General features: G+C 47.3%; 1 protein-coding gene across 1 annotated transcript in view; it reads right to left on the bottom strand.

Moving 5' to 3' along the window:
- The window catches only part of HEG1 (heart development protein with EGF like domains 1), a gene marked incomplete at its 5' end in the record, with an annotated part of 76,509 nt that overhangs the window by 45,677 nt on the left and 4,309 nt on the right, over positions 1–26,523 (bottom strand). Inside the window, 2 exons of the mRNA XM_082839584.1 lie at positions 5,349–5,648; positions 7,330–7,617. Coding sequence (XP_082695710.1) covers positions 5,349–5,648; positions 7,330–7,617 — 588 coding nt within the window. The remainder of the gene's footprint in view (positions 1–5,348; positions 5,649–7,329; positions 7,618–26,523) is intronic.

A 26,523-nucleotide genomic window follows, 5' to 3' on the forward strand; every position in this document is an offset into this window, starting at 1 on the left:
GCAACGAAGAGTAGCCCCCGCTCGTTGCAACTGAGAAAGTCCACAGCAAGAAGACCCAATGCAGTCAAACATAAATAAATAAAATAAATTTAAAAAAAAAACCCATACATAAAAATGAATCAAAGTGGGTGCCTTGCAGGGGGCCCAGTCACCACTCAGGAGGCCTAGGGCTCTGCAGACCACAGTCAGAACAATGCTGGCCTAGAAGAGTAATTCCCAGCCTTGCCACCATCAAGTGTTCTTTATTATTCCCCACCTCATGGCCATAGTAAACCTTATGTTTTGAAAGACTATGAACCGAGCTGCATTTATTAAGTAACAGAGCTTCTAATCAGCAGGAGATGCTGATTGTTACCCCACTGATTTGATTTAATTCCATCCAAAAGCAACAGGCTCCGTTACTATAGTTAGGTCATGAGGCTTGGGAGACCAGCTCTCGAGCTCACATACCACTCCAGGAGGCCAAGGACTCCAGGTCGAGAACAGCTTTTCTGATGAAATGGATGGCAGACACTGGATCAATTGTCAAGAACCTCAAGAACTGAATTATACACCACTGGTCAAAATGTGCAGTGTGCTCTGCAGAAGTACTGTGGCTTGCTGGTGGTTCCCTTCCACAAAGAACTCTCCAAAGGACACCCTGAGAAATGACCTCCAGAAGGGCACATTGAAATCTTCATTCCAAACAGGAATGAACTGAAGGAAAGCTTGCTGAGTGGGCAAGATCCAAAGGTAAGAAGGAAGAGTGCTTTTATCTCTTTTTAAGCCAAAATTTTAAAAAAGTACTCTCTATGCCTATATAATGAAAGGCTTCAAATTGTTAATTATGAAAAAAGGAAGGAAAAAAGGAAGTTCTCATTATAAACGGGTCCCTGAAGATGAGTCCAATGTGCAGTCATGACCAAAAGCACAAATAAATATCAAATATATACATATAGGGAGAGCACAGGAAACAGAAAGGTTCCTTTCACTTTTGTACAAAACCATAAAACCAGGTACACCTAGAACATAGGCCACAGGTCTGGTCACTGGACCTTCGTGGAGACAAGGAAGATGCAGGCAATCCATAAAACTAGTAATTAAAACATGGGAGGGGCTCCCCCGGTGGCGCAGTGGTTGAGAGTCCACCTGCCGATGCAGGGGACGCGGGTTTGTGCCCCGGTCCGGGAAGATCCCACATGCCGTGGAGCGGCTCGGCCCGTGAGCCATGGCTGCTGAGCCTGCGCGTCCGGAGCCTGTGCTCCGCAACGGGAGAGGCCACAACAGTGACAGGCCCACGTACCGCAAAAAAAACAAATGGACCTGGGGTTTTTGAGCACAAGCCACCCATTCTCCTTGCTTGACCCTGCGATAAACCTTTCTCTGCTCCAAACAAACAAACAAACAAAAGAGGTTCAGTATAAAAAAAGGAAAGCACAACACAGACATGCCCCAAATCCTCACTCGCCCACTTAGCTTCTCAGGCCTAACTTCATTAGAGCCACCATCTATATCCACCAGTTACAGCCTCATCAGATTGCTGAGTGCTCTTTCAAAACACTTTTATTCCCAGTAAATTGCATTATTTCATGAATTCAATGCACAGTGAGGTTTTATTGGACTCGGCAGGAATACCTGTCCAGCAAAGCAATGGCCTCAGAAATACAATTGTAAAAGTTACAACTGCTGGAAGTCACAAAAGGAAAATGGCTAGGGTTTCCCTGACCCTGAGGGCTCTGTGGAACACTGCTTCACCATCTCATTATCATCAGTATTAAAAGCTCTGCCTTTTACTAACCAATTACGATGTGCCACTACTTCACGTACACCTCCATATATTGTGCTAAGTAAGTACTTTATATCTATAATCTTGTTCCATCCTCACAGTAAAGCTATGAAGCAGTGTGCATACTTCTGTAGAGCTGGTGCTTCTTAATAAGAGGAGAAAATGCCTGGTCAAACTAACCTACAGTCACCACTTATGTTACTAAATGAGCGCCTGCTAAATACATCTAGGGTGAAATGTACCATGTTTCTAATCAGCAGACCAGCACTATTGATTATTTAATAATTGCCTTTCCTTGCTCATTTTCTACCCTTGAAGCAGCCATTCAAAAATGTGAAGCCCATCCATTTGGGAGCAGAAAAAACCTAAATTCCCTAATCTTTATAATAGGAGGTGAAAGGAACGCCTACTCCTCTGGGAACACTATATGGGTCACTTTCCCATCACAACACAACATACTGGAGCCTCAGGCACGCATCACAGTGCTCACCCCTGGCTTGGCTGCTATCCAGAACTTGCCAAAAATCTGGCAGGAGCGGCTGATATTTGGGAAAGATAGGCTACAACCTTCTGAGTTATTTATATCCTCTTCCTTTACAAAGTGAAATCACCACGAAGCAATTTACCTGGACCACATTAGCTCAGCTACCCACAGAAACACTTCCATGAGTTGAGATCCATTATTACACCCTCAGCTCCTATTGAGAATCGACAGAAAATATCAACTTCTAAAGGACATCAGCACAGTTTCCACAAAACAGCAATTGAAGGCGTTTTCTGTTATGAGCCTCAACATTCCTCACATAAATATTCCTCTTAGAATGTACTGCCCCCCAAACACTGAAGCCTATGGGTGAAATTGTATACTCACTTTATCTGACAATAATAGCATGCCTCACCCGGTTTCCCTTTGTGCCCTGGCTTCCAGGAAGCTCAGTACTAAATTCAGTGCTCAATTGTAGCCATTTTCACATAATTCAACATACACATATCTCTTTTTGCCTTTAAAAGGGAACTTTTTCCCCTATTAGTTGCTTTGCTTACTTTTCCCCCTAATTATCAAACAGTACATGGTCATTATAGAAAATATAAAAAGTACAGAAGGAAAAAAAGCAACAAAAGATCTAAAGCAGCAAGCAAAATGATTTCAAACAGCTTCCGATCTCTTTTTTTAAAATCTGAGTTAGCCGTCTGGGCTTTTACCTGCTTTAACACATACATTTATTAGCACGCAATTTATTTTTGGAAGCAGGTAACCCCTGACTACCTGAGCCTCAGAAGAGGTTGTGCTGTGTGTATGTTTCTATGTAGCGGAATGCGAAGTGAAAGGAGTCACCGAATACAAAGGCTGATGTGTTTGGAATAACAGATGCTGGAACTAGAAAGGATCTTTAGGATCAACTGATCTAATCCCTTCATGTTTCAAATAAGGACTCCCATCCTCCCCAGGCCAGGCTCCTGGCTGGAATCCTAGCGCTCACCTAGTGAGAAGCAACACTCATCTGACTGGTCCAAGTGCCACGACTTTCACTGGGTCACGTTTACTAGTGGACAGAGCAGCCAAGTGTCACAAAGCGCACGCCCCTACCCCATTCCCTCTTGGCTTCGATTCCCAACAGAGAGGCCAGTTGGGCTGGGTGACTCCCGGTCTGCCTCGGGCAAGTCCTGCTGGCTTTCTCAGCACTCCTGCCTGCATGCCTAGCGCTCCTAGATCCTGTGCTCAGAAAATCTAAATCTCAAGATTTGGATTTTAGAGGAGGTAGGAGGTACACCGGAGCTCTGGTTAGCAGGGTAGCAGGGACCAGCCCAGCGTTAAAAATAAAACAGAGCTTCGTTTCCCATGTGGCTTCGGATCCTCGTTCATGTCCCCTCTGCATCCCTGCGGGGAGGAGAGCAGGGGCTGTCAGGCTAGATCCAGACAGTCCTGGATGCCTGGGTATCCCTTCATTTAACAGCACACAAAGCCCCCTCCAGTATCTAAGAGGGAGGTGGGACCCTACCTAGCAGAGAACATCCAGTTCACTAAGAAGAAATAGAAATGCTCAGTGAAACTCAAGGAAGAGGAACGATATGGTAGAACTCTTCAAAAATTAAAAGTATAAGGTTCTAAAAGAATGAATGCTCAAGGAATTGGAGGGCTAATTATTTTTTTAATGTTAAAAAGTACAGGTGACTACAGAGTCAAGGCCAGTAGCTGGAAACATAGGCTGATTTTCAAATATACCACAGTATATATACCACAGTAGTGGGTTGAATTTAAAGTATAAATATTAAATGACCCTGACCAGAATCAAGTTTAGCTTCCTTTCCGCCGTTTCATAAAGCTGGTTATAAACCACTGAACCACAGAACTTTGAAGCTGGAAAGGATCGTAGCTTTTATCCTATCTAACCAATGGTTAAGAATAATCTTAAAAACCAATCTCCTAAAAATATGAATCATAAATTACATATATACCCAGTCAGCAGGAAACTGTATACAGAGTATATGGAAGGGGAATGGGCTGCTTTAAATAGGCATTCCAGAAAGGGCCTCTGGGTTCTGTTTTTGCTTTGATGACATAAACCTGAACCCCTAGTCTTGGAAAGTACTTCTAAAAACCTCTGACCTATGAAAATTTTGAAATGGCAATTTCTGAAGCCACCTATTTCCCAAGAATATTTCCAGCCCTCTCTGTCCTGCTCCCTATGGCATGGAGATGAAAACACAAGAAGCACGCACAGGCTCGGTATAAAACCTTGGAAAAGAGAAAGGGTGGGCAGAGTTTCCAACATTGGCCTGTGGCTGGATGAACCCTGTGATATTTGGGTACATGCTCATCCCCTTCCTCATCAACTGTACCTCACTGTGGGGCAGGAGAACCTAACTAAGAGAAGTAATAAACACAATCTGTGTCTTCAAGCGGATTACAGGCTATCTGGGTAGCAGGCATCAGATAAGCTGGTGTGACAAGGTACATGGCACAGAGGCTCAGAGGGTTGACAAAGGGCTCAGTGGAGATGGAAGGCCTGCACAGAGACATAACTGATGACTAGGGGTTGGAATGCAGAGAGGCTAGCGCTCCACTGCTGCAGTCTTGCAAACACCTGCCTGTATAGTTTTTTTGAAATGATGCCCAGAAAAATGTCTATCTATGTTATCTTTGCCATTGAAAGAAACATTTTTGCAATAATGAAGAAATACAAATATAACTCCTCATCAAGTGAAACAATGTTCACCATTTCATTCACCCCAGAACGTGGCCCCTTGTGCAAGACCACACACCAGCCGCACTCAGTCTTCGTTATGCGTATATGTGTGGGGAGACAGGAAAAGCAGGGGTTGGTGCACGGAAAGGCCTAGAGCAGCCACCAGACCAACTATTATTTTCCTCCTCATACAGTTAAAGAAAATACATTTTAGACCTGAACTTCAACACTGAGATAAATTGGGCAGGTTGTACTTTGAACCAATACTTTGCATTGGTGCTTAAAGTCCTTTCCCCTCAGCCCCTGTGATGAGCATGTAACTAGCTGGCTATCCGGGGCTATTTATTTCTATTCTGAATGACTTCAGAGGGTGCAGCTGGGATAGCAGTACTCACATGCGGACTGGTCTGAGGGAGGGAAGTGAGCCAGTGTCCTGGAAAGAGGCAGCCAGGAGAGCTCTGGTCCTGAGGAATTTCTCTGCCTGGGGAGTGTGGTCTCTTCTCCGCCCTCCACAGCAGGAAGAGAAGACTGGGTCAAAACTGAAGTGGCAGCCACCTGGGTGTGCACAGTCACTTCTTCAGGGAGCCCCTGCCCCCTTGCCGGGGAACCCCAGGATGTTCCGCTTTCCGTGTGAGGAGGGGCGGTTCTTCCTTCTGAGCCTGAACTGCTGGACGGCGGGCAATGCCTTCCCAAGGCTGAAAGCAGACAGCAACAATTAAAATTCCACCAGCAGACTTCCAAATGTCTGAACAATCTTTGAGTGGGCTCACCTCTGACCTCTATAAAATAGACACGAGAAGAAATTAGGAGCCATTGTTCATTCTATGCAAAATCACCTCCTGAAGGAGAGACCACAAACCAAGACGAGGACTGTTTTCAGATCTCACAAACAAAGATTCTGCATTTTGCGGTAAAATTATCAGCAGAGGGGCACACTGAAGCTAAGTATCAGACGATAAAGAACCAGAGGTGGGCTTCTGATCCTCGTGACTCATCACTCACATTCCACAGAGTTGGTCCCAGAATTCACTTGAATTTAACATAAACAAAATTTCCACTATCTGGATGACCAACAAACCCAGGCTGCGTCACGGGCAGTTTCTAAGCTCTATATCCATCATTCACGAATGGAACTTCAAATACTGTCCTAGGTACTCTTTACAGAATTGAGTCCCCCAACCAGACCTCCCATCACTAGGGTGTGAAACCATGGGGTCATCTTTGACGGCTTCAGCCTCTACTTTTAGGCCATCACATCACCAAGCTGTATCGATTTTATCAAGCCTTCACCAATCCCTTCCTCTCCATCCCTGAGGCCAGCAGGCCACATGTTAGCACATGTGTCTGCCTGGGTGGTCCCCTGGACTCCAGGTTCCTTCTGCCCCATCTCTCACCCCAGACATCTTATACCCACGTGCCAAGTGAACCCTACTCAAATTCACTTTAATCATGTCACTGCCTGTTCGAAAACCTCCAGTGACTTTTCCCACCACACCACATCAAAACTGCTTGGTTTTCAAAGTGCTCAGTAATTGTGCCTAACCCCACCCACATGACTGTCCTACCCGCAGCTCCTCTCCTCTGTGTGTGACTTATGCCCGCCCCGAGGGAGGCTGCTGGCCTTGCCACCCACGAAAAGGCCACACTTCTCTTCCTTCCTCTGTATCTTTGCTCATATGGTCCAGGCATCCCACTCCTCAGCCACCCTTCCCACCAATACAGGCTTAGGCACAAATCTCAGCTCTGAAACCTGTTAACTGTTTGACCTGCACACGTTGGATTGATCAATTTCTCTAGCTTCAGTTTCCGAATTCCTAAAATGAGAGTAACGTGACCTCACCACTGGCTGTGAGAACTGAGAGACATGTTGGCATAGCGTAGGTACTAGCTGGTGCCAGCTTTCTTTGTCTTCCCTTCCTCAATCAAATCCTGCTCGTCCAGCCCCAGCCCCTTCTTGAAATCCTTTGCTAGAAATGGCAAACCACGGAGCTGTGCGGACCGCAGCGAGAACAGCCATCTGAGCTACGTCAACACGAACACGCAGCCAAGCAGCCCACCAGACCCGGTACCTGGGAGACTGCAGCGTGTGGCGGGACTGCCGCTGTTGTGTGGATTCAGTCTGGCCATGGAATGTAGATTCCATGGCACTGGTCAGGCCACTCAACAAAACTGCACCCTCACCTGGTCTAGGCTTACAACTCAGTGAACCACAGGGAGCCCCAGGTGCAGCCTGAGGCACAGGTCTGGTTCACCCTGGCCCAGGACCCGTGGCTGAGCACTGCGGCTCAGGATGGGGGAAGGCAGAGACCAGCAGACATTAGGTTTTCCAGGACTGGACATACATGCGTGACATGAGTGTCATCAGCCTAAACTCACCTAAGGTGCTGCTCTGGGAAGTCAGAGCGGCTGCTCTCTCAGGCCCAACAGGGGAAATGGTGACATCTGTCCTCCTTGAAGAGTCACTTCTTCCTGTAGCTGCTGTTTCAGTTTGTGGAGTGAAGTTTCCTGGAGCATCTGAAGAAGCGTGGCTCTTCCTGGGGGTCTGAACCATCACATCCTCTTTGGAGACCACTGTTGAAAAGTCCACTTGATTCTGATCAAAGGTAATATTTTCTGTGTGGGGTTGTTCAGTGTTGCTTTCTAGCCAGTGGTTTTTTACAGCAGCTGAAACAATAGGAAAATGGATCAGTGAGGACTTGTTGGCTTCTGAAAAGAGAAGTAAACCTTCAGAAAAGGTATATGAGCAGATATATCAGGAGAAGTGGATTCAAGGAGAATGATCTCACCTTTCTTTTTTCCAACAGTAATTATTCTTGCAATCCAGGGGAAGAAATTATGAAGCAACAATACCATATAGGGTTAAATTTTATAACAAGTGGAATAAGTGATGAAAATTGATAGAAAGAGACCAATTTGAAGTTATTGCTGATCACATGGGTCCTTGAAAAAACCCATTTTTATTTTCCCATTTGGGAATGATATTTTTCTTTCTGCTTAGGATCGGGGGCTGTTGAGAAAGCTCTGCAGGGATGAATGAAGTCACTTCTATCTATACGAGTCAGGCAAAAATGTCCAACCATCGGACCAGTAAAGCCTGCAGGCAGAGCCTACAGTTCAACTCAAAATATCATACGCACATGGGTGCACACACACACACACACAATCCCAAAGGAGCAAGTTATCTTCTAGATCAGCCCTGTCCAAGAGATGTATAAAGAAAGCCACAAATGCAAGCCACATAGGTAACTTTAAATTCTGTAGTAGCCGCATTTTTAAAAGTAAAAAGAAACGGGTGAAATTAACTTTAATAAATATTTTATTTACTCCAACATACTCAAAATGGTACTTCAATATGTAATTGATACAAAAATTACTGAGATATTTTGCATTCTTTTTTTAGTACTAAATCTTTAAAATCCAGAGAGTATTTTGCTGGCCACACTTCAAGAGCAGGCTAGCCACATGTGGCTAGTGGCTGCTATATGGACAGTGCAATTCTAGAGCAATGGTTCTCAACACTGTCCCCACGCTGGTCCACTCCAACCTGAAGCAGTGGCTCACTTACTGGAGTTGGAGGGGTGGTGATTATAAATTCTTCCGTAAAGAGATTCTGACACACTTTCCTAAGGGAATCATTTCCTCCCCGAGCCCCTTGAGAATTACTGTTTTCATGCTTCCTATTCTTTTTCCTGTAAGTGATAATTAACAGAAGCTTCCTAAGGAGGAGGGAGCTTCCTAGGCATCTGGGCTCCTCTGGGGCCCAGGCCCAGACAGGCAAGGTCCACAATCAGCTAGAAATGGGATGTGGAGGGGTGTTTCTGGGGCAGCCACCAAGTCCACAAGTTCAACTTGGGACTCTGGGGTTATGGACACATGTAACCTTTGTTCTTCCTCTCTGAGCTGCAAAGGCAAGCTGGCCTCCAAAGAGGAAGGGAAAGGATTTGAGGATGCCTTCCCTACCCTCTCGGTCAACTTGGCACAATGAGAGAAGTTATTCTCAAAAGAAGCCAGAAAAAAAGTGATTGTGGGGAGGCAGAAGGGACTTAAAACCCATGCTCCAAAACTGGTAAGCCATGAGCAAAGGGAAGGAACTGTATTTAGCTCTATTACAGCCTCAAGATGAGCGTGAGACTTGGCCAGTGGTGAGCGTGGCTGGGCCTCTGGAAGCAGCCACGTCCCCTTCTTCAGGGAACAAAGGATGGATTTCCCAAGATCCAGTCAGCTCAAGGAATTCCAGCCTTCAAAAGGAAAAGAGTGGCCGCATGAAGACAGGACATGGTTAGCCCTGAACCATGTTGTCTCCCTGGAGGGTTGACTAAAAATGGAAGGCAGGAAAAATGCACTCTATAAACAAAACTAAAAGGTAGACAATAGTCCTGCAGTATCCTGAATAACCCTGCACTAACAACAACTAAAAATGCTGAATAAAATGGTTTTTTTTTTTTTTAAAAAAATACTTCTAAATGCATTGCTGAGTTGGCACACAAATCTTGTGAAGTCAAAAATGAACTGAGAGCTCGAATTCAGAGAGTTGAGCTAACTCTGAAGCTGGCAGCTGCCCTGGGGCACCTGCTCAATATTTGTGACCTTGAACTTCTGTTCTGATGGCCACAGGGATGCAGGAGATAAGAGACAAAATTCTTAAGGAGGGAGTCTGAGAGGAAACTCCTATATGAAGTTAGGACCAGGGCTATACCTTGGATGTAAGGCAAATAGAAACAAACCTGCCCTGCAGAAGAGGACAGCAAGGGAATCTGGAAAAATAACTCTCACTCAAGAATTTATAACCATAAAGCTAGCCCTCACATGAGGGTGCAGCACATAGTCACAATACCTGTGTGGTCTAAACCTCAAGCCAAGGGTGTGTTTAAAAGTGGTCCTATAGAGATTACCATACTAAGTGAAGTAAGTCAGACAGAGAAAGACAAATATCATATGATATCACTCATATGTGGAATCTAATCTTTTTTTTTGTCATGCCTCACAGCATGTGGGATCTTAGTTCCCTGACCAGGGATCGAACCTGCCTGCGCTGCATTGGAAGTGCAGGGTCTTAACCACTGGATAACCAGGGAAGTCCTAGAATCTAATTTTTAAAAAATAATACAAATGTACTTATTTACAAAACAGTCTTACAGATATCGAAAACAAACTTATGGTTGTCAAAGGGGAAATGTATGGGGGAGGGATAAATCAGGAGCTTGGGATGAACATACACACACTACTATGTATAAGATAGGTAACCAACAAGGACAACTGTATAGCACAGGGAACTCAACCCAATATTCTGTGATAACCTATAAGAGAAAAGAATCTAAAAAAGAATGAATATATATATATATATGTATAACTGAATCACTTTGCTGTACACCTGAAATTAACAACACTGTAAATCTAGTATACCCCAATAAAATTAAACTTTTTAAAACAGTAGTCCTGAACCTTGTGAATACACTAAAAACGAGTGAACTATATACAGGCATACCTCATTTTATTGTGCCTCACAGATACTGCATCTTTTACAGATTCAAAGTTTGTGGTAACCCTGTATCAAGCAAGTCTATTGGTACCAACAGCATTATTTTTAACTGAGATACGTACACTGTATCTTTTAGACATAATGCTATTGCATACTTAACATACTACAGTACGGTTTAAATATAACTTTTTTTTTTTTTTTTTTTTGCGGTACGCGGGCCTCTCACCGCCGTGGCCCCTCCCGCCGCCGTGGCCCCTCCCGCCGCAGAGCATAGACTCCGGACGAGCAGGCTTAGCGGCCATGGCCCACGGGCCCAGCCGCTCCGCGGCACGTGGGATCCTCCCAGGCCGGGGCACGAACCCGCGTCCCCTGCATCAGCAGGTGGACTCTCAACCACTGCGCCACCAGGGAAGCCCTAAACATAACTTTTATACGCACTAGGAAACCAAAAATTTCATGTGACTTGCTTTATTGTGATATTCGCTTTATTGCAGTGGTCTGGAATTGAACCCACAATATCTCTGAGGTATGCCTGTACTTTAAAAGGCTGAATTTTATGGTATATAAATTATATCTCAAACCACACACACACACACACACACACACACACATACACACGCATATTCTGTTACTGGGGAGGAAAAGTGGTCCTGATATTCAGTGCCTCTGGGTACTTGGCAGAAACAAATGTGAATTCTCTTTAATCCAATTTTATTATTTACTGATAAAATCCTAGGGAATAAGAGATCACAGTAAAAAAAAAATCACAAAATAAACATGAAAAAGGCATCTGTAGGCAAAAGTCAGCAAACTAGACAAGCAAAGACTTCAACTACTAGAATTATCAGACAAAGAATGTAAGTAAATAAAACTCCATGAAAAGAGATAAGAAGAAATTGAAAATGAGAGAAAAAGAGACTATACATAATGGCCAAAATATATGAAAGAAATCTGAATGGAAATTCTAGAATTGAAAAAATAATAATAATTAAAATTAGGAAACTTAACAGATTAGATACGGCTGAAAAGAGAATTAAGAATTACAAGACAGATGACAAGAGAATGCTGAGATGATATGAAAATACAGAAACTATGAAAAAGAGGTGAAGAGACAAGGAAGACAGAGTGAGAAAGTCCAACATATATCTAATTGGAGTTCTAGGAGGGGAAATGAGAAAAAGGAGAAACGGCTATATTCAAAAAGGTAATGGCGGACTTCCCTGGTGGTGCAGTGGCTAAGAATCCGCCTGCCAATGCAGGGCACATGGGTTCAAGCCCTGGTCCAGGAAGATCCCACATGCCGCAGAGCAACTAAGCCCGTGCGCCACAACTACTGAGCCTGTGCTCTAGAGCCCACGAGCCACAACTACTGAAGCCTGCAAGCCACAACTACTGAGCCTGCATACCACAACTACTGAAGCCCACGTGCCTAGAGCCCGTGCTCCGCAACAAGAGAAGCCACCACAATGGGAAGCCCGAGCACCGCAACGAAGAGTAGCCCCCTGCTCGCCACAACTAAAGTCCACACGCAGCAATGAAGACCCAACACAGCCAAAAATAAATTAAATTAAATTAAAAAAAAAAAGGAAGAAAACAAGACAGCAAATCCTGGATAACAATAGCACATAAGTTGGAAGGGGATGATCAGAATCATGTTGTATTGGAGAAGGTAACTTTAAGCTGTGTCAAAAATGCACTTTAAAGTTCCTCAAGCTGACCCTAAAGAATAAAAGTGGTAGAGCTTGGAATGATATAAAATTTCCACTGAGAGAAATCAATGAACATTGCCTAAAACCAAAAAAAAACAAAAACAATAAACAGTAACATAAGCATGTTATTTAGAGATATGGACATAATTCCTAAAGAATCAGTTGAAAGGGCTGAAAGTGGGAAGCAGAAAATGACAATGGTAGGAGTGGTCAGGGTTTTTATAATAGCCTTATAAAACATCTTTGATCTTTAAAGCATGCATAAGTTTGATAAAAATTAAATTTTACAAGACAAGCCCCTGATGTCACTGGCCTGGGATTCCAAAAGAACAGTATCCCACTGCCCCCTGTTTAGCTCTGGATGTGCCTCTACTCCTCTGATTGCGTATGAACTGTTCCTCAGAAAAGGGATTAACAAACCACGCAGGATGGGGCAGGCAGCACCCCAGGCCACTCTCTCTGCCGTTCAAGGTCTTGTTTGATTGTGAACATCAAGTGCTTTACACCATTCCAGGCTGTATCTCAGGAAGAACAATGAGTCAAACGCTAAAATATTTACTTTAGTCCAAGGACGAGTCCTTGCAGGAGCCCTGAGTTGTTCAGGGCTCCTGTGGTTGAATTTTTGTTCGTGGTGTGGCTCCCTATTCAGCACAGGTGTAAACCCTGAGCGGGAGAGCAATTCAGAGTAAAGTGCACAGGACTGGACAGGGACCTACCACATGCCGGGGAAGGTATCAGGGAACCTGCTCTTCCTCTTTGTGGAGAAGAGAAATTGGCCCTCGAGAAAGGAGAAGGTATGCCTCAGGCTGCGGAGCCTGGGCCAGCTGGGCAGTGAAGAGAAGAGGCTGTGTGCCACCAGACACTCAGGGGCAGCCTTGGGGGTTAGGAAGGGGCGTCCCGAGGCTCAGGAGAGGCTGGCACTCCTCACCTCATCCATCCCTCTCCCCAGAGGGTCAGCGGCGATTGCTCAAGCCCCACTCACATCCTGTGGCACCCGAGCCACACCGACCAGCCTCATACTGGAGTTTAGATGTCCCAATTTCCCAGGTGTCTTTGGAGCTGGAAATACCATCCTTCCCTCTGCACTCAGCCCCCTGTGTCAGGCCATCACTTTCCCTTGTACCATGAATGGAGATTAAATTAACAAGAGAGTTTTACTGCTTTGCCTGTTTTTGTTTTTTTTTCCAAGTTGACAACTTCCACTTCTGTAATGTCTTCATGTTCCAAAACATCTGTTTGTGAACCAACAACATCAGGGATGCTAGCACGGCCCAGGAGTAGGATTTCCTAATTAGCAGCTGCTACAGAGTCAACTCCTCACCACCCACCCCATGATTTGGGGTTTTTCAGCTTGCATTGTTCCTGAGCAGTGTAGTGGGTGTTTGCGGGGAGTGTGCCGTCATCCAAAGAGGCAATTTCTTCCCGGTGGCCCGGCCGCCCCCATGCTGCACCATCTACCGCTGCGCGGCCCCGTGTCAAATGCCGCCAGCTACACTCTCGCTTCTGGGGCCCAGTGTTGAAGCACAAGCGCTTTATTTTCGTTTCCCTCCATTTAGGTTCAGATCTCCCTACCCAGTGCTAAGTGTTTTCACCTGTGTTATCTCATTTGCTGCACGTGACAGCTGGTCAAGTAGGTGTCATGGCACATGGAGAGACTGAGGGCAGAAAGATTGATTGTTCAAGGTCACAGGCTCAACAGCAGAGAGAAAAGAATCTGAACCCAGGTCCCCTTCCATCACACCCCCACTTATTCGGTGACACGGGGCCTCCAAGGCACTAACCAATGAGCAGGGCCAAAGAAAGTCTCACCAGCCTCCAAACTTCAGCCTTAAACCCCACTGCACTCCCTGTTTCTAAGAGGAACGAGATGGTGCCTGTCACGTGGGCTTTGGAATCGGACAGACTTGGCTTGACGGCAGCTGCATGTTATTAGCTGGAAGATGGAGCAAGAGGACTTCGAAATTAGCTTCTAACTCAGAGATGAATTTCACGGGTAATGAAAAGAATGATAACAAAGAAGTAGCGCCTGGCTGGAGAATGAATTTATGGGAGAAGAAAAGCCTGTTTTCAGAATATGAAGTTTGGGCTGATGTTATAACTTCCAGGTGGAAATGTGTGACAGGCAGTTAAGATGTGGGCTATTGATCAGGAGGAAGGACAAAGAGGTGGCAGATGAAGGGGAAAGTAGGGGTCAAGGACTGAATTGAGGGGAAAACTTGAATTTGGCGGGAGGACAAGAGCCAGTGAAAGACACACGGATGACAAGGGAAGGACAGGATGACATTAAAAGTAGGAGTCAGGAAGGCTGTGCATGCAGAGATACAGCAGAGAGAGGCCATGGACACCAGGCCTGCAAAAAGTCCAGAGATGAGTCAACCAAAGTCCCCAGGACTTTCCCGAGTGTCGCTCGGACGATGGAAGATGGTCAGATGGCTAGGGGTTAAGGTTCAGGAGGGAGAGGTTCTGGAAGGTGAGACACTGACCCCTAGCTGCGGAATTCCCCATTCCTGTCCCCCCACCCCTTGGAGCTTTCCTGAGATCCTCGACTTGGGAAACACTCTTCAGAGTGCTGTGGAGCTGGGTGCCTTGAATCTGCACGGTTGTATCTCAGAACTATGATAGCAGGTTTCTTTGTAATTTTAAAAGATTTTCCTGAAATTCAACGGCTCACACAGGGAGGGAAGAAAAGAGACTTTAAAAAGATAGAGACTGTCACACACACACCCCCCGCCCCTTTCTTTTTAATCCCTTTGGTGTGATGGATGTGGAAACCACAAGAGGAGGAGGATACTGTTCACAGGAACTTTAAGGGAGAAGGAAATTAGGCTCCTATTCTCAGAGATGAACTTAAGAAATCCCACACGTTCACAACTGCAAAGCACTTTTTACAGGATAATTTCGGGGGGGCTAAGTTATCCTGTTAGATCCTGACATTCTGAGTGGCAGGTAGGATAGGAATTCTTGCACCATCTTATAGAAGAAAAAAACTGACTGAGGCTCAGTACTGAGGTCACTCGCCCAGAATAACCCAGAAAATAAGTGGCAGAGCAGAGACTAGAGGCCAGCTCTTTCATTCCAGTATCTTTCCTAATTAACACACCCACATGGACACCAGGATGGACCAAGAGGGAAGCTCAGCCAGCTCTTCCCAAACTAATGGATGGTGTGTGTGGCCTGCTTCGCCAGCTAGCACCCACAGGGCTTTGCATCATTCATTCTGGGCAGAATTGGGAAATCGGCTGGGTTGTCTGTGGTACCCCCATCCTCTCCAGAGGCGACCTCTGTCCTCAGGGACCCCAGCAACCAACTACTCTGACCCTCACGTGACAGGACTGGGGCCCAAAGGGGTAGTAACAGTTCCAAATCCACAATGTGGTCAGTGAGTGGCATTTACAAATTTTTTAAAATGTTCACTTTCACACTCATTAGGATAGCTATTATCACAAACGTGAAAAATAAGAAGTGTTAGCAAGGATGTGGAGAAATTGGAACCTAAGTGCTTTGCTGGTGGGAATGTAAAATGATGCAGTTACTGCGGAAAACATTTTGGTGGTTCCTCAAAAACTGAGACATCGAATTACCAGCTGTTCCGGCAATTCCACTGCTAGGCATATATACAAAAGAACTGACAGCAGGGAATCAGATACGTGTATACCCACGTTCAGAGCAGCATTATTCACAATAGCCAAAAGGTGGAAGCAACCCAAGTGCCCATCAACGGGTAGATGGATAAACAAAATGTGGTATATGCATACAATGGAATATTATTCAGCCTTACAAGGGAAGGAAATTCCGACACATGTTACAACATGGGTGAACCTTGAAAACATTATGGTAAGTGAAATGAGCCAAACGCAAAAGGAAAAATATTACATAAGTCCACTTATCTGAGGTACCTAGAATAGGTCAAGTCACAGAGACAGAAAGTAGACTAGAGGTTAGCAGGGGCTGGCGGGAGGGAGGAATGGGGAATTATTACTTAATGAGTTTCTATTTGGAAAACGAAAACTTTCTGGAAATGGGTGGTGGTGATGCTTGTATAACACTGTGAACGTAATCAATGCCAGTGAATTGTACACTTAAAGTGGTAAAAATGGTAAACGTTACGTTACATATATTTTACCACAATAAAAAATGCACGTATTTACTGAGCATCAACCCCACACAAGACGCGGTAGAATCTGCTCCAAGGAGCTTCCTGCTTCCAGGAGAGCTGAACCACGGAAATAAATCCCTGTGGTGCTGCTGCAGTGGAGGAAGTGGCCCAGCAAGGCAGAGGGGGCGCCCGGGGAGTCTGGAAGGCACAGGGCTAAGACCAGAATCCCATCCTCCCTCCCCCAGCTGCCGCCCCCTCCTCCAAACACCCCCGGCCTTCCATAGCAGAGCCCTCATGGCCTCCCTGTCTGCACCCCAGGAATCCTCCAAATGAGGGGGATTTCAGGCCAGATGGCCGGCGGCAGGATATTTTGGGGCAGGCAGGAACCTTGGGCGCTTGCGGGGAGGGTGGCTGCAATCTCACCAGAAAGGCAGCCGCCTACTCAGCTCGGCCACTCTGGGCAGTGTTTTGAAACGCTGCTGCGGATGTAATGATTCTGGGTGGAGGACATTTAGGAGCCAAATGAGTTTGTGTGAACAAAAGACTCAGCTCTCGATCTGGACTGTCCAGGGCTCTCGGGGAGTTTCGTTTCCTTCCTTGTTCTTACCCTGAAAGGAGCGGCCCCAAGAAAAAACATACACATTGAGAAGTGTTTGGACTTAAACTCCGATGATGTGATTTTTAAAAAGATTCCCCTGGAACAGCCCCTCGTAATGAAAAGCATGAAGTTTACAAGGCACATTATCCTCCCCTCCCCGTGAGAGAGTGAGCTTTTGTCCAGATGCCCATCCTCCAGGACAAAAGGCTGAGCCGTGACCCAGAGTCGGCTGACCTGGGGCCCCTGGGTCTGGGGTCAGGCTTCCAGAAAGGGAATCACCCCTGAGGCGGCCTCAGGGGCACTAAGGAAAGAGGCTGCCTATCCAGGCAGGAATGAAAGATGAAGGACCTTGGTATGACCTCATACTCCTTGCTTTAAAAATAATTCTATAGGTTTAAGGGGGAAAAAAAAGACCTTGAGAAACAGACCTAGGGTCAAAGGTCAGAAGATTCCCATTCAATTAAATAAGTAAACAAAAAGGCTTTCTGTGGGGGGCCTATACCTTGTGCCTCGGTTTTCTTTGCCCCTCTTACCCTCTGAAAAATAAACGCCCATGGAGGGGCTGAAGAAGAGGCTCCTTAGCAAAGAGGCAGTTTTGAGAAAGAGGCGGAAGCAAGCGGCGGCAGAGGTGAAGGTCGGGGCCGGGGGTGGGAGCCCGGGGAGCCAGCCTCCCTGCCTCCCGCGAGGTCACCCTGACATTCGCTCACACCCAAAGAGGAAGCCTGGTGGCAGGGCTCCACCAAAGGAGGCCTGCCAGGTTAGTGAAACAATAAAGAGGCAAGGAAAACATCCTGGTTCCGAGGAGGAAGGGGGAGAGGCGTGGGAAGGGGGCAGGAAGCGCCGCTACCGGGGCGGCGGGCGAACTGAGCCAGACGCCGGTGCCTTTACACGTTCTGGGGTCCGTTTACTCCACTGACTTGTGAGAAGTGGCCCAGGACTTTAAGGAAACCAGAGAAGCATCATTTGTCTGGAAAGTTTACAGCATTAGAAAATGTACACATTGGACCGATGCTGAGGCCTGGACTGGGGAAGGGGAGGAAGGTGGTCGCCAAGGTCACTGCCTCTCAAGGGACGGGGGACGGGGGGCGGGGGGCGGGGGGTGGGCTCAGCGTGGGAACGCGAGGAGCCCGCAGGGGTTTAAGTAAAATGTATTTCAGAAGATACATTAAGGTTTACTGATAGCCTTTTAAAATTAAGATTGGGAAACATGACACTCGATTCAAACATAACCATTATTTAAAAAATCAAGTTGTATGCCATAGCCAGTGAAGAAAAAAGATAAAATAGAGGGAGAAGAAGGGAAGTGGGCTGAAAAGAGAAATAAAAGGGAGGGAGAAATAAAGCTAGGGAGAATGTTTTTTAAAAAGATGCCCACCAGAGTAGGGTACTGATTGGCTATTATTATGGCAGCCCAGATGAGGGGGGCACTTGCTCCCTGCAGGCACGTGCTCAGCATTTCACTGGGACCGTCCCCGTTAATCCTCTTGGCAATCCTGGGAGGTAGGTACCATTATTATCCCTATTTTCTGATAAGGACACTGAGGTATAGTGAGATAAGTAAATTGGCCAAGGTTGCACGGCAAACAGTAGCGCTTGGTATCAACCCAGGTCTGTCTGACTCCAAAGATCAATTTAAAAAGACAGAAATAAAGAATGAAGGATAGGAAAGGAAGGAGCAAAACAAAGACAGCTTCTGAAAGGGAAACAGGAAAGGGCTGAGGAGGACCTCCTGGTGTGCTTCCAGGATGACCTCCAAGGGACTCCGGGGTCCACACTGCGGCTTCACAACCCAAACGGGGTGACACACCTTGACAGCCTAGGTCACCCACTGTCCAAATGGAATTATGTGTACTTAATTCCATCTGATTAACAAGTGATGGGATTTAGGAGGAGGAAGGAAGAAAGGGAGGAAGTGAGGATGGGAGGAACGAAGGGAAGGAAGAGTCCACACTTATTACCTGTGAGTGAGAAAAGGCAATGAGACAAAGATGATGGAGGTTTTGAATGTGCAATGGAGAGATTAACAGGACCATTATCAGGCAAAGGGTGGTCGGGTCTAGGGGAGGAAAGGGAGACATGTCTGCGTTAATAACCGCTATCTGTGCTGTTGAAAGTGAAGCAGGATAAACAAATGTGTCAATGTCTGGTGGCTGAAGGCTTGGAACTGGGTTTCTGCAGAGAAGAAAGAGGAGGATCTCCCCCTCAGAGAAAACAGGTGAAGCCCTGCTGTCTTCCCTCCATGCCTTCCTTCCTGCAGTCCTCCTACCTAGAGTGCCCTGCTTCCTTCCCCTTGGCCTTCTGGCGAAATCTGACTCATTTCTCACACCCAGCTCAGAGGCCACCACCTCCAGGAAGCCTTCCCAGAGACAACTCCCTCCCTCAACACTACTGTTTTACCTTGTTATACAATTATAACTTACACGATCCCATTTCTGTGTCCCTTATGAGAGACTGTGGCTCACAGGAGATGCTCAATAAACGTTCACTTCACTGAGTTGGAGGGAGAAGGCCAAGGGCAGAGCTGTGAGGAACATCCCATTTGGTGGGAGGGGCAGAGATGGGAAGGAGCTATTTAGCCAGTGCCAGCTGAGAGGACAAAGAGAAGGAGGCTTGAAAAAGGCCACTGAGACTTCATAGAATGTTCTCCCACTTTCTTCTGACCTCCTGCATCTACCTTCTCCATAGAGCCCCACCTCACTTAGAGTCATGATACTGCCCGATGTGTTCCAGGGGAGCATTAATGACTAACCCATACGCAGCACATGCATGTTTACGAAGCTCGTCCACGTGGATTGATTCATTTCACCCCTACAACAACACCGTGAGGTGGACACAACTGGTGTTATCCTCTCCATTTTACAGATATGGAACTTGGCTCAGAGATGAAACAGCTCGCCCAAGGTCACAGTCAGTTCATTGTATTATAACTCATTACCTGCTATGTCTACATTTAAACGTGGTTTCACAGTCATAATTATATCTGCTTCTCCTCAAAAGCCTTGTTAAGGAAGCAGAATAGACATTATCATCTTCATTTTTAACATAAGGAAAGGTGGATGTTAGGCAGCTGCCCAGTGCCACATACCTAGAAAGCAAAGGAGTTAAGAGCAGAAGTCCTCTGACCCCGTCAGAGCCCTGGAGCCACCACTGGCATCTGTCTTCCCAGCTCTGCCAGCGGCATTCCATTACCACAAGGCACAACTATACTATAAATAATTCCTAGCAAACCACAAGAATTCACCTACCCAGTGAGTCTGATCCCCTTCAAGGAGGTCCCATCAAGACCACACTTATTCCAACAATGCTGTCATTGCTCGAGCTGTTTTCTAAAAATCTCTGATTTTCAATAGAGCCTGCAGAATATTATTCTCTTGACTCTCCTGGATAACGACAATTTTTTCATCCCTTGATAAGGCGTTTAGATTGTTTTGGACACAGACACAAATTCAAAGCCCAATCTAGTGACTGATGAAGGCGATCAAGATGAGTGAACCCATTCTGGCTCCAGGAGGAGATTTAACTGCAAAACTTCAGCAGCGAGTCACTTGTGCCCCACACACTGGTTCTAAAGGTAGCTCCCAACTCCTTCAAACACTTTGGAGGCGTGTCAGTGACCTCCAAAGGTTCTGACCTGGAGGGGAACACTCACTGGCCATAGAGGTCTAACTATGACTGATTTTCAAAGGCTTATTATTTTGGAGTCACGTATACCTCATATTCTGCTTTTGTTGAATCCTAATTGCTTCACGTGTGTTCACTGGGTCTCCTCAGATGATGATAGGCAAGGGCTGTGGCACTGAGTTTTTCTGACTTCAAATCTTGCTCTTTTCTCTGAAGCTAAGGAGAGAGAGAGTTCTAGAAGACCACAGGTGAAGTTGGCAGGGGTCCAGGGTGAGAGCGGACTAGGTAACAGAGGTCCTTGGAAGGTGGCCTTGAGCCCTTTGCATTGAGAACTTGTCCCCTGGCCAATGAGCCTGGAGGCGAAGGGTGCGTTGTCACCAATACAATGGTCAGTATTAATAGACATTGGTTTCGGGAGAGTCGTTGTGGCCAGTATTTACAGAGCTCTCCTGCCCAGGCACCTCGCAATCTGCTCCACAGGGGATCACGACACTATATTCCCTGAGCGGGGCCTGTTAATAGCCCATTTGACAGATGAGAACCTGAAGGTGCAGAGAGGCTGAATAACCTACCAGGGTCCCACAGCTGGCCAGTGGCACTGTTAGGGTTTGGACTGAGGCTATCTGATGCCCCAGCCAGGACCTCCCCAGGTCTGTGACTGCAAAGCCAGGAGGCCTCTCCTCCACACCCGGCAAAAGATGATCCCAGAAGGGCTCACCCATGGCATCAACAAACGTCCTGGTGGCCCCAGAGGCTACAGGAGTGACACTCATCCCCACGTTGAAGCTGCTTCCACCTCCTCCTACCACCCGGGGAAGGAAAATGGAGTGGTTTTCAATACTAGCCTAACATATGGTAATCACTAGTCATGACCTTGCCCAAAGAACAAATATCCCACCAGATTACTACCGGGTGTCCCTCTTCCGTATCCTTGCGACTCCTTCCCTCCCATGCGACCGCCTCAGTTCAGACGCCCAGGATGGCGCAGGGCCAGCTGGAGAGCTTGACCTTGGCCTCTGCCCTCTTCTCATCACCCGTCTTCCTCCCTGGTCTTCGTCTCCCAACTTATCAAAGACATCGAGCACAAACTTGTCAAACTTATCAAATCCATCTCCTTGCCTCCAGCAGCCCAGCTCCCTCCCAGCCCAGAGAGGCGGGGCCTGCTGTTATTCAGGGTCTGCAGTGAGTTGAGAGCCTCCCCTCCAGCACTCCCAGCAACTCCAGGAACTGGGAACACAGAGCCTTGCCTGCTTCCTACACCATCTGACCTGCCAGCTTTCCTCACACACTCACATGGCATGAAGTTCACATACCCCAAACCAAAATATAGCTCAAAAGCAATGTGTGCATTTTGAACAGCCTCTATAGCCTTGCCGGCTCCTTAAGAGATCTTGTACCAGGAGCCCTTGACCACGTGGTGGTGCAGGTGCTTCTGCAGTAGTACCTGGGCAGGCTGGACAGGGCCTGTGCTGGGCGCTAGGGCACAAAGAGAGATAAGACCTACTGCTTCCTCCCAAGGAGCTGCAGGTCTAGTGGGCTCACAAGTGCACGTTCAGAGCCACCGCGCGGCCCTTCCCTGTCCCTCACACAGGCTCCGAAAGCTCCTGGACCTCAAGCTGGGAAGCCTGGTGTTGAACCTCCTCACATTTTATACCAGCATCAGGGAAGTCGAGAGGTGTTCACAGGATAAAGATGGGCCCTCTCAGAAAGGGAGCTTTTAGCATGGGATGGACCATCATTTCATAAAGAAATGGAGGCCCGGGGGGGAAGTGATAGGCCCAAAGTCACATGGTGACTAAATGGCAGAGCTAAAACTTGACCCCGGACCTTTTGGACCAGTTTTCACCTCTAGCCACTCCAGTTGCTGGAGCACCATTTCTACCCCCAACTACAGCTCTGTCACTGTGATGGTTGTGAAACTGCTTCACCGGTTTCTAGAACCTTTCCAGGAATACCTATGTCTATGAGCTGCCCCCATCACATCATTCGTTGGACGCATCTGGATTTGTCAGATAATCTCCCGATCTAAGGGGACCTCACACCTTGCATCGCACCCTGAACAAAGAATCCAAAAGTTTCTGAGCACAAAGTGAAATTACTGACTCCGGCTGGGAATCAACCAGGGTAGATGGGGCAAAAGAGTGAGAGCCCGAAAACGAAATCGAGAGTCTTCTTTTCCCTCCTTATTTTGGACATAAGCCTATCACTTAATGAATAAAGATGGATCTTCTAAGGTCCTTTCTAATCCTGAGGATGTAGGATTTTCTGAACGTAAAGAGAATTCTCAAAGCGCTCTTACAGACCCCAAACAAAACACTAATTTTGCCAAGTACTCCACAATTTAAGGGATCAATTATTGCCAATGAAATGACTCTAATTTAGAAAGATGCAAAGTCCCTGTTGCATTCTCTTGCCCCATCCCCAATTCTGTATTCTAGTTCCTTCTAAAATACTGTATTTCCCCTCCGCCTGGTCACTTAGCCAAGGCACTGTGCTAGGCTACCTCCCTTCCCAGATGCAGGCTCCCTGGACACAGCATGGTGGACAGCTTGCCAGCCTGTTCTGGAGGGACCCGCTTCCCTCAGCAGCGTCCACCAAACTTCCTGCTTGTCAGATGCCCTGCACAGTCAGTCACCCACAGAAACATCTTCTCCTCAACTTGCTGGTGAAAGTATAATCTGGTACAATTCAAAGGGGCCACTTGGTAGTACTGCCAAGGATCTTAAAATTATCCACATCCAGGAATTAACATTCAGCAAATAATCAGATATAAATACAAAAATCTTTGCACAAAGATACTTAGTCACAGCATTATTTATGACAATGAAAAACTGAAAACAGTCTACATATCCAATAAAGAAATAGCTAGAAAAAAGTGACCACAGACTGGAATAATATCTATTCTGGAAATTCATACGGCTGTACACATGGATTGATATGTAGACAGATACATGGATATAGTTAGATAACTTTATATTCCATGTAAATGAGAAATAATAACAATTGCTAATATTTTAATACACTTCTAGTAGTTGGAATATGGGTGATAATTTATTTGTTGCTTTTACTTCTCTATAATTTCCAAATGTTATATGATAAACATATATTAACTCTTATAATCAGGAAAAAAACACAAACATTTAAAAAGGAAAGACAACCATGCAGCTTGGAAGTACCGAATGCTAGCACTTCATCCTGAGCCTAAGTGAAAAATGTCACCTCATGGCCTCACTGTTGACTGATGGCAAGCCAGGCATCTCTGGCCTGAGGGTCCCTGCTCTGGCAGGGGAAACAAACGTCAGGGAGGAGGGGCCCCTGCCTGATGAGGGAGAAGCATCCTCACCCTCTGACAGCTCCTGGGCGAACAAGGGAAGCGGGAACACAAGAAGCAAAAGGCGAGCGCTCCCGAAACGTGCATCCAAACCCTTGTCTCCAGAGATCCCGCCACAGCAGCTCCCCAGCCACGGACCCCGACCACACCACACCCCACAGCAAGGATGCAGGGGCTCCACCAGCAGCCCCTCTGCCCTCTCCCTCCCCTGGAGAAGACTGTCCAGTCCACTGTCCTACCGCACTGGGGGGTAAAGCAGGAGGGAGGTGTTGGGTTGCCGACCCTGTGTTTTGCTGATCCAGGAATGTGAGGACAGCTCTGTCACAGAGACAGTACTGCGAGCACGCATCCCTCTTCCCACCTCCCACTCTCACACATGAAGCAATCGTTTATTCCACAAATCCATGAGTATTTACAACGTGTCAGGCCCTCAACTAGCCCTGGCTTCCCACAGTCTATTCTCCACATCACTCCTCTGCTTAACACCCCTCCTGGGGCCTAGAAGACGGTCTGCCCTCCTCACTGCCTTCTCCTGGTCCCACATGACCCAGTCACCGGGGCCTCCCTTCTCTCCATCCTGAAACATGCAAGCTCATTCCAGCCTTGGGGCATGCGCACTGGCTGCTCCCTCTGCCGGCAAGGCTGGTTCCACTAGAGACCGGGACACCCCGGGCCTCGTCTCCAGGACAGGAAGGAGCTGGGCATGTAGAAACACCAGTCTGGTGCGTTAGGACTGGAGTGGAGTGAGAAGAGGCCAGAGAGCTAGCAGGCTCAGCGGGATTTTATCTCAGCACAACGGCAAAGCCGTCGGAGGGTGTTCAGCCGGAGAGCGAGGTGGCCTGAATTACATTTTAAGAAGCACACTGGCTCCTGTGAGCATGAAGTAGAGGGAGAGCATGAGTGGATGCAGAGAGAACAGAAAAGAGCAGCGGAGATGAAGAGGGCAGATTCGGGATATATTCTGGAAACAGAAGCAACTGGAGTAACCACACACGCACACGCACACGCACACGCACGCACGCACACACAAAGATGTAGAGGGTGAGGACAAAAAGCACGGAGGGCGGCTTTTAGGCTTCTCCTTTAAGTAACCAGGTGGATGGTGTTGTCAACTCCTGACATGGGAAGATCTGGGAGTCAACAATGGGTTTGGGGTGGGAATCAAGGGTTCTAGGTCTCTGACTTTTTTCCTCTTTCACGTCACTGTTAAACTTTGCCCAGGGAGACCAACGTCTGCCATCTCCCACACAGTAAACAGGCTTCTTCCTGCTCTCCTAAAGGCTCCCACAAATTCTCAGAATGAAAGCCAGGGGCCTGCCCTCAGCCTCATTCTCCCCATCCCCCTTTTCCTTTCAACTGGGACAGTACGCAGATGAGACAAGACCCAGCAGATACACCTTAGCTTACCCGTTCCTTCACAGACCATCGCCTTTTTTTTAACATCTTTATTGGAGTATAATTGCTTTACAATGGTGTGTTAGCTTCTGCTTTATAACAAAGTGAATCATCTATACATATACATCCATCCCCATCCTCCTGCCTCTTGAGCCTCCCTCCCACCCTCCCTATCCCACCCCTCTAGGTGGTCACAAAGCACCGAGCTGATCTCCCTGTGCTATGCGGCTGCTTCCCACTAGCTATCCGTTTTACATTTGGTAGTGTATATATGTCCATGCCACTCTCTCACTTTGTCCCAGCTTACCCTTCCCCCTCCCCGTGTCCTCAAGTCCATTCTCTACGTCTGCATCTTTATTCCTGTCCTGCCCCTAAGACCGTTGCCTTTTATGCATACACTGTGCACTAACTCTAATCACCTGCCCGCCCACAGCCAGCCCCCAAGCTGCCAGGCCCTCACGGCCCCCGCAGGCCGGCCTGACCCCTTGCCTGGCACTGCTTCTTCCTCACCATCTACGCTGGATGTTCTCCACCCGGTCAGAGCTGGCTGCCTCTTCTCCCGTGACGTTCCCTGCTGCTGGGGCTCACCCTCCAGGCTGAATCAGCCCTGACCTCGTCCGAGTTCAGCTCTGCATTCTCAACTGGCCAAGGAAGGCTTCACCGGGACAGGCTGCAGTGTTTATGGTGAAGGCACCTCAACTGGCGCAAACCAGCTCCTCTCCACCCACCGCGCCCCCATCACACCTGCAGCCAGGCGGTCACCGGGTCCTCCTGCCTGGGCCCTTGCATCGCCCCCTTTCAATTTCCGCTCCCCTACATTCTCGTCCTGCTCTGTTTTCACCCTTTTCCTCCCAGGGTGTCGATATACTGCCCACCAGCACTCTGATATCTCTGACATGACTGCTGGGCTGTAGTAAGGGCAGATCTGTATGTGATTCACCCATGAGGCTCCGGCACAAGCACAATGAACACTGAGCAAGAAGACGACACTGCTCCTTCCTCACGAGCCCTCAGGGGCTCCTCAACGCGCGCGAGACAAACACGGCCGCCTTCCCAACCTGACCCGATCCTCCTTTCTAGCCCCGTCTAATGACTCCAGTTATGCCGGAGCCTAACTAGTCTCCCCAAGTCCTCTCCCCCCACCTTCCTGGCTGTTAACCTGCATTTAAAACATCTTGAGCGTTTCAATATTTGGGATTTTGCCCTCACTGTCTATCCACATCCAAGCAACTCTTTCCTTCTCCCCAACGTGTCTCCCTGGGCTGCCGGCCCCATCCGTCGCTCCATCTTTGTGTGCTGCAGCCCATCTCCGTCCACACCATTCCTTGGGTCAGTGTGATC

This window comes from Leucopleurus acutus (assembly GCF_964270905.1).
Source record: "Leucopleurus acutus genome assembly, chromosome: 5".
In the NCBI taxonomy this organism is placed as follows: domain Eukaryota; kingdom Metazoa; phylum Chordata; class Mammalia; order Artiodactyla; family Delphinidae; genus Leucopleurus; species Leucopleurus acutus.